We start from the raw sequence: 12,869 nt of genomic DNA, 5'->3' as shown, positions 1-12,869 counted from the left end.
CTTGCAACCTGTGCACCGCAAAGCCTCGATACATTATCTGTCCTCCGACTTCTTGTGGTTTTAAATGACTGCTTTCCATTGTGAGTGTTTCAGAGAGTTCCAGAGAGAGAAAGGGAAAAATGAAACCAAACTGGTTTTTGGAATAATAGAAGTGGCGTGTGGCCATGGCTGTTTTTTAGAGAGCTGAATGGTGTTCCACAAGCGATGACAAGCTAAACACACACTCCTGATCTGACCTCTGCGATGGGTCGGGACACAGGAGATACCATCCCATTGGTCCGACACAAAGAGGTAGATTAAAAAAGGACAGAATGAGATGCCAATCACACCACAACAAAAAGACTCGGAACTATAAGTTATACTCGTATAATTTTCATGTTTTGATGACTTGTGCAATACAGTTCTGTGTATTTCTCAGAAAATATAATCAGAGATCATTGCTTTTCGACAACAGCAGAATTTGTGCAAACAAGTTTGTGGCTTGGTTTCTGATAAAACGTTTTCTCAACAACCATTCGGATTTTATCTCTTCCAAAGAAAAATGCAATGCTTTGTGTAGACTTTTAAAGATTAGAGGCACTTCACCTTGTTAACAGTGTTGACGCGATCAAATCAAACACTGAGATGGTCTTTGAATTCTCATAATGATTTAGATTCCCAAGAACAATATCTTGACAGATTGACAGTTTATATTGATGCGTTGTTTTGAGCAGTTCCTGCTGAGTCATGCAATAAAAAAAACACACCAGTTTAGTTGCTAATACATGAAAAAACATCATATCCAAGCTATTAATAAGAAAATAAAGCACTTTAATGTTCATGAATTCTTTGCTTGCACATAAGAGAAACAAGATGCTGAAGATATGCTGCATTAGCTTCTTTGAAAACAGCGCACAAACGTTAAAGAATTAATCACAAACCAGTTGGAGAAACCAAGACATTTTGGGGCTCAAGAGATTCATTGCACATCAACCTAGTATCTTACAGAAAACACAACTTCTGCAAATCACTAATCATTAATTTCTCATCTGTTTTGGAAAGGTGATGACAAACATGAGGAGCATTACATCTGAACGGGAATCGTTCCTGTAGATTAATGCAAAGACAGGCATATAAAAGAGCTTTGACAATTTGACACAACACACGGCTGAGGGCACCATTGTAAGATACATTAAAAAGCATGTTGGGCAGCAAATGCAAAGAGCAAAATCTTTATATTCTGCAGCGATCTTCTCAATATATATATATATATATATTTGTAAATTTCATCATAGTTACAAAACATACTGTATGCACAATATATACAATATATCTTCACGTAAGAGATGCACAAAACACATTGTAAACAGAATAGTTTGGGCAGTCTTTTGCTGAGCAGGCAAGTGTCATATGTTTGAAATCTCCATTGGGTTCTTGTCCACCATTTCATGGTTGAGTTTTAAAGGAATCTCAATGTCTAACCTCTTCTTTTTCGGCTTTCTTTTCTTGCAGCAGATAAACGTCACCAATGACACGACGGTCAGAAACAGTCCGAGGCAAGTCACCGTAAGCGCAAGCAATACCATCATCAACTCGCCACACGCATTTGGCACTCGTTCTCCTTCCCTCCCTTCCTTAATCGGAGGATCCTCACCATGATTGATATCTACCACTCTGGGCAACAAGCTTTGAATGAGTGTCTCATTGCTAACAGTTTCATTCACAAACAGGTTGACCAGTACAGTAGAGTACAGTTCTGGTTGACCGTGATCCCTCACTTTGACCCACAAACTGTAAAGGCCTCGACTGTTCAAGGCTTTCCTCAAGGTGATGTTTCCCGTGTACGGGTCGATATCAAACGATCCCGGTTCTCCGTCAGTTCTCTTGATGATGCTGTAAGCAATAACAGCATTCATTCCCGTGTCCCGGTCCACCGCATAGACCTCCGTTATCGACGTTCCTGGAAGCGTGTTGGGAAGCACCAGCATGAACGATTGGTTGGACTGAGGGAAAAGAACAGTGGGAGGGTTATCGTTCACATCTAGGAGGAGAACGGTCACCATCGTGATGCAAGAAAGAGCCGGTTCGCCTCCATCGATAGCCTCAATCCACACATAGTACGTTCCCTGCTGTTCCCGATCCAAAGGGGTTTTGGCGCGTAACGCGCCTCGCCCGGTGTCAATCACGAAGATATCACTCCCGTTTAGGATTGACAACGCCACCCAGCCGTTTTCCCCAGCATCCGCATCCGTAACCGTAAGCACGCCGATCTCCCCGAATCCTGGAAAGTTCTCCGGCACGAAAAAAGTAAAGTCCTTGTTGATAAACCGAGGGCTGTTGTCATTGCGATCCCGTACGGTTATAATCACAGTCGCGATTGACTCCTTTCTCGGCGTCCCGCGGTCGACGGCTCGCACCATGAATCGGTACGTCTCCTTTTCCTCGCGGTCAAGAGAAGTGGACACCGACAAAACCCCGGTTGACCTATCCAAGCCAAAAATGGTGGGAGCGTCGGCACCGAGTAGATAATAAACCTGACCTCGGCTTTCACTGTCCGCATCGGTCGCCTGAAGCTGAACGAGGAACGTGTTCGGTGGGTTGTTCTCCTCCACTGTGATCTCAATGAAGGATTGCTTGAAAACCGGAGCGTTGTCGTTAACGTCCATCACATGCACCTTAACCACGGTGTTAACTACTAATCCGTGAGCATTACGAACCACAACGACCATTTCATAATCCTGTTGCTGCTCATAATCCAGTAGTTCGGTGGTCTCAAGCAGGTACTCGTTTTTAAAGCGCTCATAAGGTACAAGCCGAAATGGACCTGTAGTTTCTAGGAAACACTCTATCTTGGGTTGTGGCTCAGTGTTTTTGATGGTAAAAAAAGCAATTGGTGTAAACGGCGGATCTGATTCACTTAGACTGAAAACACCGTCTTTCTCGGACGCGATGTAACGTAGCACAACAGCCGGAGGTCCGGAAAGCTGTCGGATAACATGAACGGTTACCGTTGCAACTTCTGGAATACATGTCGGCCCATTAGCCAGTACGGTTAGTTTGTAGAGCTTTCCGGTGTTGTTGTCTATCTTCCCTGCTAGTTTAAGAACCCCAGTGATTGTATCCAAATGAAACAGGTTTCTGCTTTCTTGGGTGACCCGTTCGCTGAAGGAATACGTGATTAAAGCGTTTTCCCCCTCGTCTGGGTCGTAGGCTTGTAGACGAGCCAATTGGATGCCTTTAGAGGCGTTTCCATAAAGAGTAACGTTCACTTGCGATTCTGTAAACTTAGGGCAATTATCGTTGACGTCAGTAATGATAATCCTCAGAGTAGCAGTGCCGAGAAGTGGTGGAGTTCCTCCATCCTCAGCGATAATATCAGTCACGTACTCAGCTTGTGTTTCTCTATCAAGATACTCGGTAATTATGAGGAAAGGCGTCAGCTCTCCGCCTTCGTTCTCCTCTACGTCTAATGTGAAAAACCCATAGTCGTTAACAAGCCAGTATGTTTGAACACTGTGAATCCCGATGTCAGGATCCACTGCTGATTGCTCAACTGCGAACCTGGCGTTAACAGGAGCGTTTTCCGGGACGGAAACCCTGATTTCGTCAACGGGGAAACGCGGACGGTTGTCGTTGACATCCTCGATTATGATTTTAATCTTAACCAGCTGAAAGTATTGCTGAGGAAGGATTAGCACGTCTAGGAAGATTGCGCAGCCTTGGCCGTCGTGGGACTCGGCGCACAGAGTCTCTCGGTCGATCTCCACGGCTGACGTGAAAAGATCCCCGGTCGTGTTGTTCAGAGTCACGAACTGCTGGCTGTTCGTCTTCAGCTCCAGATTGAACGAGCGAGAGGGATCACTGGAAAGACCCAAGTTTAAGTCCACAGCGATAGACCCTATGAGTGTGCCTTTAGATAATCCTTCTTTTATCTTATAGATGAGGTGACTGAAATTTGAAGAGCAGGAGAGAGGACCGGTGTACAAGAGGAGAATGAACAAACCCTAAAAATAAACAGCAAAAAGTGTTTAGTAGGAAGCAACAGAACTATAAGTAAAACAGCATCACTTTAAAATCAAATGGAATACATAATAAAACCCTAAAAATAAACAACAAAAAGTGTTTAGTAGGAAGCAACAGAAGTATAAGTAAAACAGCATCACTTTAAAATCAAAAGGAATACATAATAATCAAAAAAGCAATGCATCAATTATACATTAGGCAGAGTTTAACATTTATGTGGAGAGGGTTGGAGTAAATTAACGTTCACACTAATATATGAATATTTACCCAATTATTTACCATGATAAACATAATTTCTATAGTTATTTTACTGCTGAAAAAATATTATTATATAAATCTCTTTCAAACAGTGTTCGATGCTTCTAGAATATTTCTCTCAGTTTAATTAATTTGGTTATGACAGTGGTGGTAACAGTTATAAATAATAACAAATTTCTTTCGACAGAAACTATGATATCAAAACAAAAACTGTTAAGCGATTGTAATGAAACTGCAAACTAAATAGTAATACTTTATGCTTACACGACTAATTTCTGTTACACGCACGCGCGCGCGCGGCACACACACATCTTTATAAAAATCCATCAAAATACTGATTAGACTTTGATCCATATACATATAGAATTGATAACTATTGGGATGAATTTGGATTATATAAAACATATTGGATTCAAGATCTATATAATCCAAAATCATAACATCCATTCAAATACTTATTAGACTTTGATTCATTTAGATTTTACACAAGTATTAGGATGAATTTGGATTATGTAAAAATCCTGGAATAAATATATGATTAAAAAATATCAAAGATACTGTTAAAGACAATTTGATGTCATGATAATTCAGTTTTCCATGAATGTAAGAAACTTACCCATAACTCTCCTTTGCTGCGAAGGCATGTTCCTCTGTTAGTGTTCCACATGTTTCCCGTTCAGTGTTGGCGTCACAGGGAACGGGAGCGGGATGAGTTCACAGTAACAGCCGCATTATGAGCGCCTGTGAGCGGCTGATTCCTCGCTCGATGCCCGATGCGCGACTGACGCGCTCGACTCATTCATCTGACTGATACACTCCGACACGCCCATTGCATAATAATGAGCTCCGGCGCGACCAATCAGCATGAGGAGGAGGGCCGTCTATTTGCTTAAAAAACGTTTGGAGTTGTTTTAGTCTGAATGATTTATTATTTTGTGGTTAAGAAAACACCAGCATGACAGGAATGTAGATTATCTTTTCTACACTTTGGATTTAATTATATTAAATTATTACATTATATTGTAATGTAATAATGTAATATAATAGAATTTAATATAATCATTTGATGTAAATTGCTTGTGCTTTTCCTCATATGTAAGTCACTGGATAAAGCAGCTGCTATCAATCATAAATATGATGTGTATGATTATAGTGTTTGTTCACTGATAAAGTAATTTATTTTGATTCTGCATAGAATGCTAAAGAATCCGTAAAGGGTTCTTGAGGTAATATATATTTTTTACTTCAGAGAGTAAAACGTTTTGATATTTCATTAGGTTCTTCAAATCAGAATTTTTAAAAGCGCACCACGATATTTCATATTTTTAAGAGCACACCATAATATTTCACACCACAACTGTGCAACTAGAGAAAAGGATACACATATGCATGAGTATTATTCCATATGTATCAGACAGCACAGATGATCAATACTGCATGTACAGATCAATACTGCAGGAACAAAATAATAAGTTCCCGGTGGAAGGAAAGCACAGGAGGGCAAGTACGCTTTTACAGGCCTGCAGTTGAGATTACATGAACACTCAGATACATTAACAAGCTCAGGGTAAATATGAGTCACTTTCTTTGTCTCTGCCACTCTTGATGAACAATTACTGCAGAACTAAACACTTGCTTATTTGCTGCATCTTTTTTAACCCTATAGTGGTTTTTCCTTGCCTTCCAGAGCATCACATTAGTGCTAATGTGAGGATTAGTGTTACAGAATACAGGATGAAGCATCAGCGTAACATTCACCAAATCAACTTTTCTTAATCCGAGCATTTTTAACCACATCAACAGATGCTGGAAGTGATTGAGAACATACTGTCCTGAGTAACAAACACACTGAGCTTTAAATTGATTACACACAGTCCCATGGAAGACTTTGCATCTCATGACGTTTAAGATCGACATATTTATCCATTGATATGTTTTTTTTGTTGCCTTGCAGGTGGTAAAATGTCATTTCTTTTACATTCACATTCATTCAAAATATGTATTGCCATGAAATCAAAATGCACTTTCCTTCTTTTTTATGGAATATTACAGTTTATTATAAACTATTTATCCATGCACATCATTATTTTTAAATCCATGTGCCTCTTCAATAATAATAATAATAAATAATAATCTCTCTGGCAGTGACATCTCTGATAATGAGGGCGGGGCAACCTGTCACTCACATGAGATCCACCAATAGCAAACCACAATCATCCAATTAATTCCCAAGGAACACAATCAAGCCCCGCCCTACATTTGTTTTGTTTTTTATTGCATAAGTTATACATACACAACCAGGGCATGAAGCATGTTTATATCTCTTACAATGAACAATCATAACGACAGAAACAAAACATAGCCTAAATATCATGGATTTGCGTACATTAAAATATGGAATATGGAATTGAACAGAAAAAAAGAAAATCACAATAATAAGTTTAAATCATATCTTTGAATAAGTCCTCATGTTGCATAAAAAAACTTTTTCTAGTTATTTATAAGTCTAAGGGGTGCAATAAATTTTAAATTTAGCAAAAAAAAAAAAAAAAAAAAGCTTGTGAATGAAGATTTTTGCATTCAAGATAAAGAAATTAACATATTCAATGGTCAACAGCTTTGGGTTTTCATAATAAAAGATAACATCTTTGAGGACGAAGATGTGGGTCACAAGTGGCGATTCTAGGGGGAGGCCAGGGCCACCCCTGAAAGCTCATTGGCCACCCCTGTGGCCACCCCAGATCTGATAGGTAGTTGGTCAAGTTCGTCAACACAAGAAACAAGAGAAATGCTGTCAATCAATGATGACAGCTGATCAACTGATTTAGGGCCAGTTTTACATTTTTAACTAACACCGTAATGGTCGTACTGAGGCTGTTAGAGCTGATTTCTGCTCAGCGGACGTTTGGCCATGCAGGTCAGGTGACCCATGAGAGGAGCGCGCTGGCTGTTGCTGCTGCTCCGTGAAACAAACAGGAGGACGGTCGGTCACAGTTACAACAGCAACAATGATAAAAACGCTGGAATCTGTAGATTGAGAGGTATGGTCATTTAATGTTTAGTTATATCGTAGTTCCCTCTGAATATGTAGGAAAACTAAAAAAAAAAGAACTACACTGTACTAGCTAGCTTAGCAGCCTGCAAACCAAGTTAAGAGTGCAGACAGTTGAAGAGGGCGCGCGCGCAGCTCTTAAAGGGGCCACACCTCATTTCCACTCGTTACACCGCCATGGAATGCTATTTTCTGGACTGAAGACTTGAGGGTGTTTTTTTGTGTTCAATAGAGCTAATGCTATATTTTTGTCCAACCCGTGTGTGAAATATAGTGTGACAGTCTAGATTTAAGTTATAACACAAGAACAAGCTGTGACTTATTTATTTGCTCTGTTATTTAAAGTAACACCAGGTAACTTTTGCTCTCGGGGTCCCCCTACAGTTGGGAAACAGTATTGTCCTCTACTACTGTCGTAAACTCTGTCATCGTGCATTTGTTGACAACCAATATAGCCCTGAACACTGTAGGAGGAGGTCACATGCAGGTGTTCTGCTTGCGTCGCGTGTGAAATGTCTTCATCCCAGGTACAGTGGCATATATTTCAGCATGTCATATGAATATAATTTCATGGGTTTTATTTTTTTTCTAAAGACAAATGATCGCGATGATCACATTTACAAGCAAGTGTCATTGTAGTAGCCTAGTCTATTGGTTACCGTTTTACTGAATCTATATGATAATTCAATGCAATGTTTGAGTGGTAGATAATAACCATATATTGTCAATATTATAATATCAAGCTACCATAAATAAATCTGCAAATTGTACAAACCGATTTACATTATAGCTTGAGGCAAGACAAATAATCATTACCTGATTCATGAAGATAAACGGAGGATAAGATAGCTTCCGTAACATAATCAGGCAGACAAAAAAACACCCCAGACTACGCGGTGTCATTGGTTGTTGCGTTAAATGATACCCAGATACAATAGTGCTATTTTCTGATTGGCTAACAACACCAGACGAACAACACCAGAGGAGACGCGCTTGATTCCTGCCGGTTCCACAGTGAGAGCGGCGCGGCCAGAGTTTTGGGTCCTGCGGCATATTAAATATATTACAAATCGTTTTTCAGCGTGAGGAATACAATGTGTGGCGGGAGAGCGTGACAAAAGACCGAAATGAGTGACTGTCACGCTCAATGCGTGACACTTGACAGCACTGCGATTTTAAGGAAGTGGGGGTGGTGGTGGAAGTGACGTATATGCCGTAAAGCAGTCGAGTTTTGTAGTTCTCTTTGTTCGCCGGTTACTACCCGAAACCCGAAGTTTAAAAGTACGATTAAAAACGCTACAGACCCCGTCAGGCTATGGCAGACGTGTCATTCAACCTATTGTAAGTCGATGTACCATCACAAGAGACTTGGAAATATATTATGAAGGTTGAAAAGTTACCTGGTGTTACTTTAAGGGCTGTTTTTGTGTGTATCAGTTAGCTCATCTTCACTTAAATTAACTTATTAATGTATGCTGAATCAAAGCCAATGTTTAAATTTATACCTTCATTGGGGCCTTGGATATGAATACTGTCTTAGTTGAAAACCACTTTTTGCACATTTTCATACATCACAAGGCATCCTAATGATATTATTCAGTCATCAGGCCATCCTCTGTGTTACCTGTTACCCGTGTTTGCTTTACTAGTTTAAGTCCCCTCTTGTGGTTAAATAAAAACACACCTGGCAAAGAACAAATTAAGAAATTCAAATTCCAGTATCTCTAACAAATTATATCTAAGCTAAATAATAACATATACTAAGCATGTAAAGAACAACAAATATTTATGTTTTTTTTCTTACAAGCTTAGTTTTTCTTTTGCTTTTACAGGTAAGGTCCCGTATTTAAGCATTTTAGTTTGTCCTGTTGGATTTCTGTGTTTTTATGTAACCACAAGATGGTGCCTCAATTAGTATAGCAAACTCAGGTAACAATACATGTGACACAGATGATGAGTTGATGACTGATGCATGTTATTCTATATAGGATGAGTTAAGAGCAGTTTATTTTGCTACTCTAATCTAACTTATGAAGAGACAAGTTAATCCACTACAAGAAAATAGCTCTTAGAAAATGTTTACCCTATCCTGACCATAATTAATTATTAAAAATAGACATGTTAAAATAACCAGAGATACTTGGGGACCGTGATAGGTGGTTAGGACTGTTTTTAACAGGATATTCACCTTAATTTGACAGTTATGAGACAGGAAATCACGGGAGAGAGAGAGGATGTGACATGCAGCAAAGGACCGGGATTCGAACCATGGTCGGCTGCGCACATATACGCATTAACTTTGCTATGCCATGGCCACCCCACACTAGCTTTGTGTCCCATCATGTCCTGGATACGCCACTGTTGTAGGGCATAAAAACAAGAACTTAATCCACACGGATATACGTCACAATAGGGAAAAAGACCAGCGCAACTTCCGTTTAACAACCAACAACGACAAACCAGAAATGAGCAGAAATATCTGAATCTGATTCAGTCAGTGATGACTCGATTCACCTGAGCAAACAGCTCTTAATTATTATTAATTAAATCTTAATGTCGTTCAGCTGCAGGCCAGAACGCGTTAGTGCTGCGAGCTCAATATTGGGCTGTTAGTTTTCAGGTAGGCTTTCAAAGCTGGATGCAATTTAAATTATAGAGATTGCTGCTGTATTATCATGTGTTTACAAGAACCCTCAGGGAAAAAGTCAAAACCATTATTTTCAATTCTAATTGACAGAATTTTGAACAACCTGAACGCAACAAAAATGCCGAGAATGAAAGTCATTATCTAAACGTGTCTGAATGTCTTTTGTGCTGAGACTTGTTTCCACAACAGGTGTGACAGTCCGCATGCGTCAGTAACCCTTAGTAAACTTTCTCTGTGTGTTCTCAGGTTTCGACACACACACACACACACACACACACACACACACACACACACACCTCGTGAGGTTTCAGAAGAGTTCAGTTCTGCGGAACAGGATTTCGGATAAACGGTGGGCGGAATATTAAAGAACCGCGTCTCACTCTTCAGTCCCTCAGGGCTCGTACAGTATGAGTTTACAGTCTTCCAGATGATCAGTCACTGTGCAAATCAATGGACTGTTAAAGTAGCCTACTTTTGAGGCCGTTTTCAGAATTTTCACAATGCATTATTTTTTATAATATATTATATATTATTTTCACATTTTTTCCCCCAGCGAAAAGTCACACTCTCTCTGACCCTTGTAAGTAAACAGTATTTTTTTTTTACTGTCACTCTATGTACTGTAGGCTACATTAAAAAAAAGATTATTTAAACTATAAACCTCTATTTAACACAAGGCTCTATGAAATGGGAATAGTGACTTTTTTTCATATTGTGACATGACATGCATCCAAAAGAAAAATTATCCAAAAAGAAAAAATCTACTGGAGGGACTTGTTTAATGTGTTTTTATTTGGATTTTTAGATGTGGACGTTGCATTACAAAATTAAAATATATGCATGGATTAATTGTTCGCAAGATCAATTATATCCATTTAGAAAATGGATTAGATTTTCATTTCATGCTGACTTTAATTGTAATTTTCTGTGGCCAGTTGCATAAACTACAAAAGTTAGTAGTCACATTTTTTGTTAACTTTTTAAAAACCTGTTAGATAAAAACATAGATTGAATCTGAAAAGTAAGACTGATTAGCCAGTTGTTTGAGTTTTGCATTTAAAAAATAAAACGTATGCATGGATTAATCGATTGCAATAAGACCAATGACAAATTCTTCAGACACAGTTTCTGCAACTGACCCCTGAAGTTAGAGAGAGTTTCTGGCCTACAACTTGCTTTTTTGTTAGTTATTAATTACATGTTTAACAAAAAGTTAAAAGTTTTTCAATGCATCTAAAGTAACTCCCAACAGATGTGCCAAATAGTTGTAGTAAAACCCACCAAATGAACTAGAGAAACACATGTTTGCTTTGCTGATTGTGCACCTGGTTTCTGTTCTTCAGGGAGCGAAGCTTCATTCAGCGAGTGACAGATCATTCAGATCTCCCTTCTTCTGTCTGATGGATTTACAGCTGCAGGTATTACACGTTTACAGGTCAAAACATGTCTTTATGACACTCGTGCATCAAATGATCACACACACAAACACACACGCACACACGACTAAATGTGTTATTTTCTAGTTCTTTTTGTTAGTGCTGAGATGAAGACCTTTACACATTTACACCTGCCGTATGGTTTTATTTATTCAGAAAATGAGATGTGGGCACATGGGCTGTTTGTGTGTGTGTGTGTGTGTGTGTGTGTGTGTGATCTCATTTAATGCTGGCTTAAGGACACAGGGAGGCTGTACGTGAAACATGGATTGCCAGTAAATGTTGCTTTAGATTATAGCCCAGATGTCATGATACTTTGTGCTCTAGTTTTAATTAAAGCGCCTTTAAGCTACATTGATAGCAGAGCTCAGAATATATGAGAAACACGTCCCAGGACGACCCGCGGGGAACCGGGCGAGAACAACTAATATGCTTTAGACTCTTGCTTTAGTTAATAAAAATACAGCTGTTCATTGTTTGTTCAGGTTTGTTCACAATGTATTAACTAATGTTAACAAGTACAACTTTTAATTCTAAATGTATTAGAAAATGTGGAAATTAACATTAATTTAAATTAATAAATACTGTAGAAGTATTGTTCATTCTTAACCTGTTTAATCCCAAATTTTTTTCTTGCAATTTGAGTACATGCATTTTACTCCTTAGACCTCCCTAACACTCAAACGTTATGCCTTCTGTGATTTTATGTTGGTTAAGTTAGTGAAATATTAAGTTTTATACTCGTGACCGGTGGGAAACACCATAGTCAGAACGAACGTCTAGAAGGTCCAACACATTGATAGTTTCAGAGATACTGATAAATACACTGAACAAAATTATAAACGCAACACTTTTGTTTTTGCCCCCATTTTTCACGAGCTGAACTCAAAGATCTAAGTCTTTTTCTATGTACACAAAAGGCCTATTACTCTCAAATATTGTTGACAAATCTGTAAATCTGTGTTAGTGAGCACTTCTCATGTTCAGTTTGGCAAAAACAAAAGTGTTGCGTGTATAATTTTGTTCAGTGTAGGATTAACAGCCAAACCCTGTTTTCAATTGAAGCACTGTGTTATACTACCAGTCGCATTCGTGACCGTTAACAAATGTACACGTCTTACGAGCAAAATATATATACAGGAGTATAATTCTCAAAATATATCAGTAGTAGACCCTTTAAAGAATACATGTACAAAATATGATAGTTCTATCTGTTAATTAAGATGTTTTACATACTACTTTTTGTAGTAGTCTGAGGAAGACATCTTCTAGATGTGCAAGAACTGATCTGGTCATGTGACCGTTCACACTAGTCACATGACATTAATAGATTTTATTCAAGGCAATCTTGCACTTTTACAAGTTGATTGTACTGAAATGTGTTGGCAGTGCCTGTACACAACTATCATATAATGATAAAAATCCATCCAGTGTTTTTGTTTTAATCTCCTTATATGTTTTCCCCTGCCTCAAG

At 38.8% G+C, this 12,869-nt stretch overlaps 1 protein-coding gene across 1 annotated transcript; it reads right to left on the bottom strand.

Moving 5' to 3' along the window:
* Positions 1–793: 793 nt before the first annotated feature.
* Positions 794–5,043, bottom strand: LOC143737972 (protocadherin-20-like). The gene is made up of 2 exons (XM_077229786.1): positions 4,877–5,043; positions 794–3,983 (listed from the first exon to the last, which is right to left on the bottom strand). Exons 1-2 carry the CDS (start codon positions 4,925–4,927, stop codon positions 1,386–1,388), a joined length of 2,649 nt encoding a protein of 882 aa, XP_077085901.1. The 5' UTR covers positions 4,928–5,043; the 3' UTR covers positions 794–1,385.
* Between the last annotated feature and the right edge of the window lie 7,826 nt (positions 5,044–12,869).

The sequence above is a fragment of the Siphateles boraxobius genome, unplaced genomic scaffold, assembly GCF_051911475.1.
Source record: "Siphateles boraxobius isolate OS27281-9 unplaced genomic scaffold, OSU_SipBor_1 135, whole genome shotgun sequence".
Classification (NCBI taxonomy): Eukaryota; Metazoa; Chordata; class Actinopteri; order Cypriniformes; family Leuciscidae; genus Siphateles; species Siphateles boraxobius.
The sequence above is the reverse complement of the archived record's forward strand: the minus strand, read 5'-3'. Positions and strand labels throughout refer to the sequence as shown.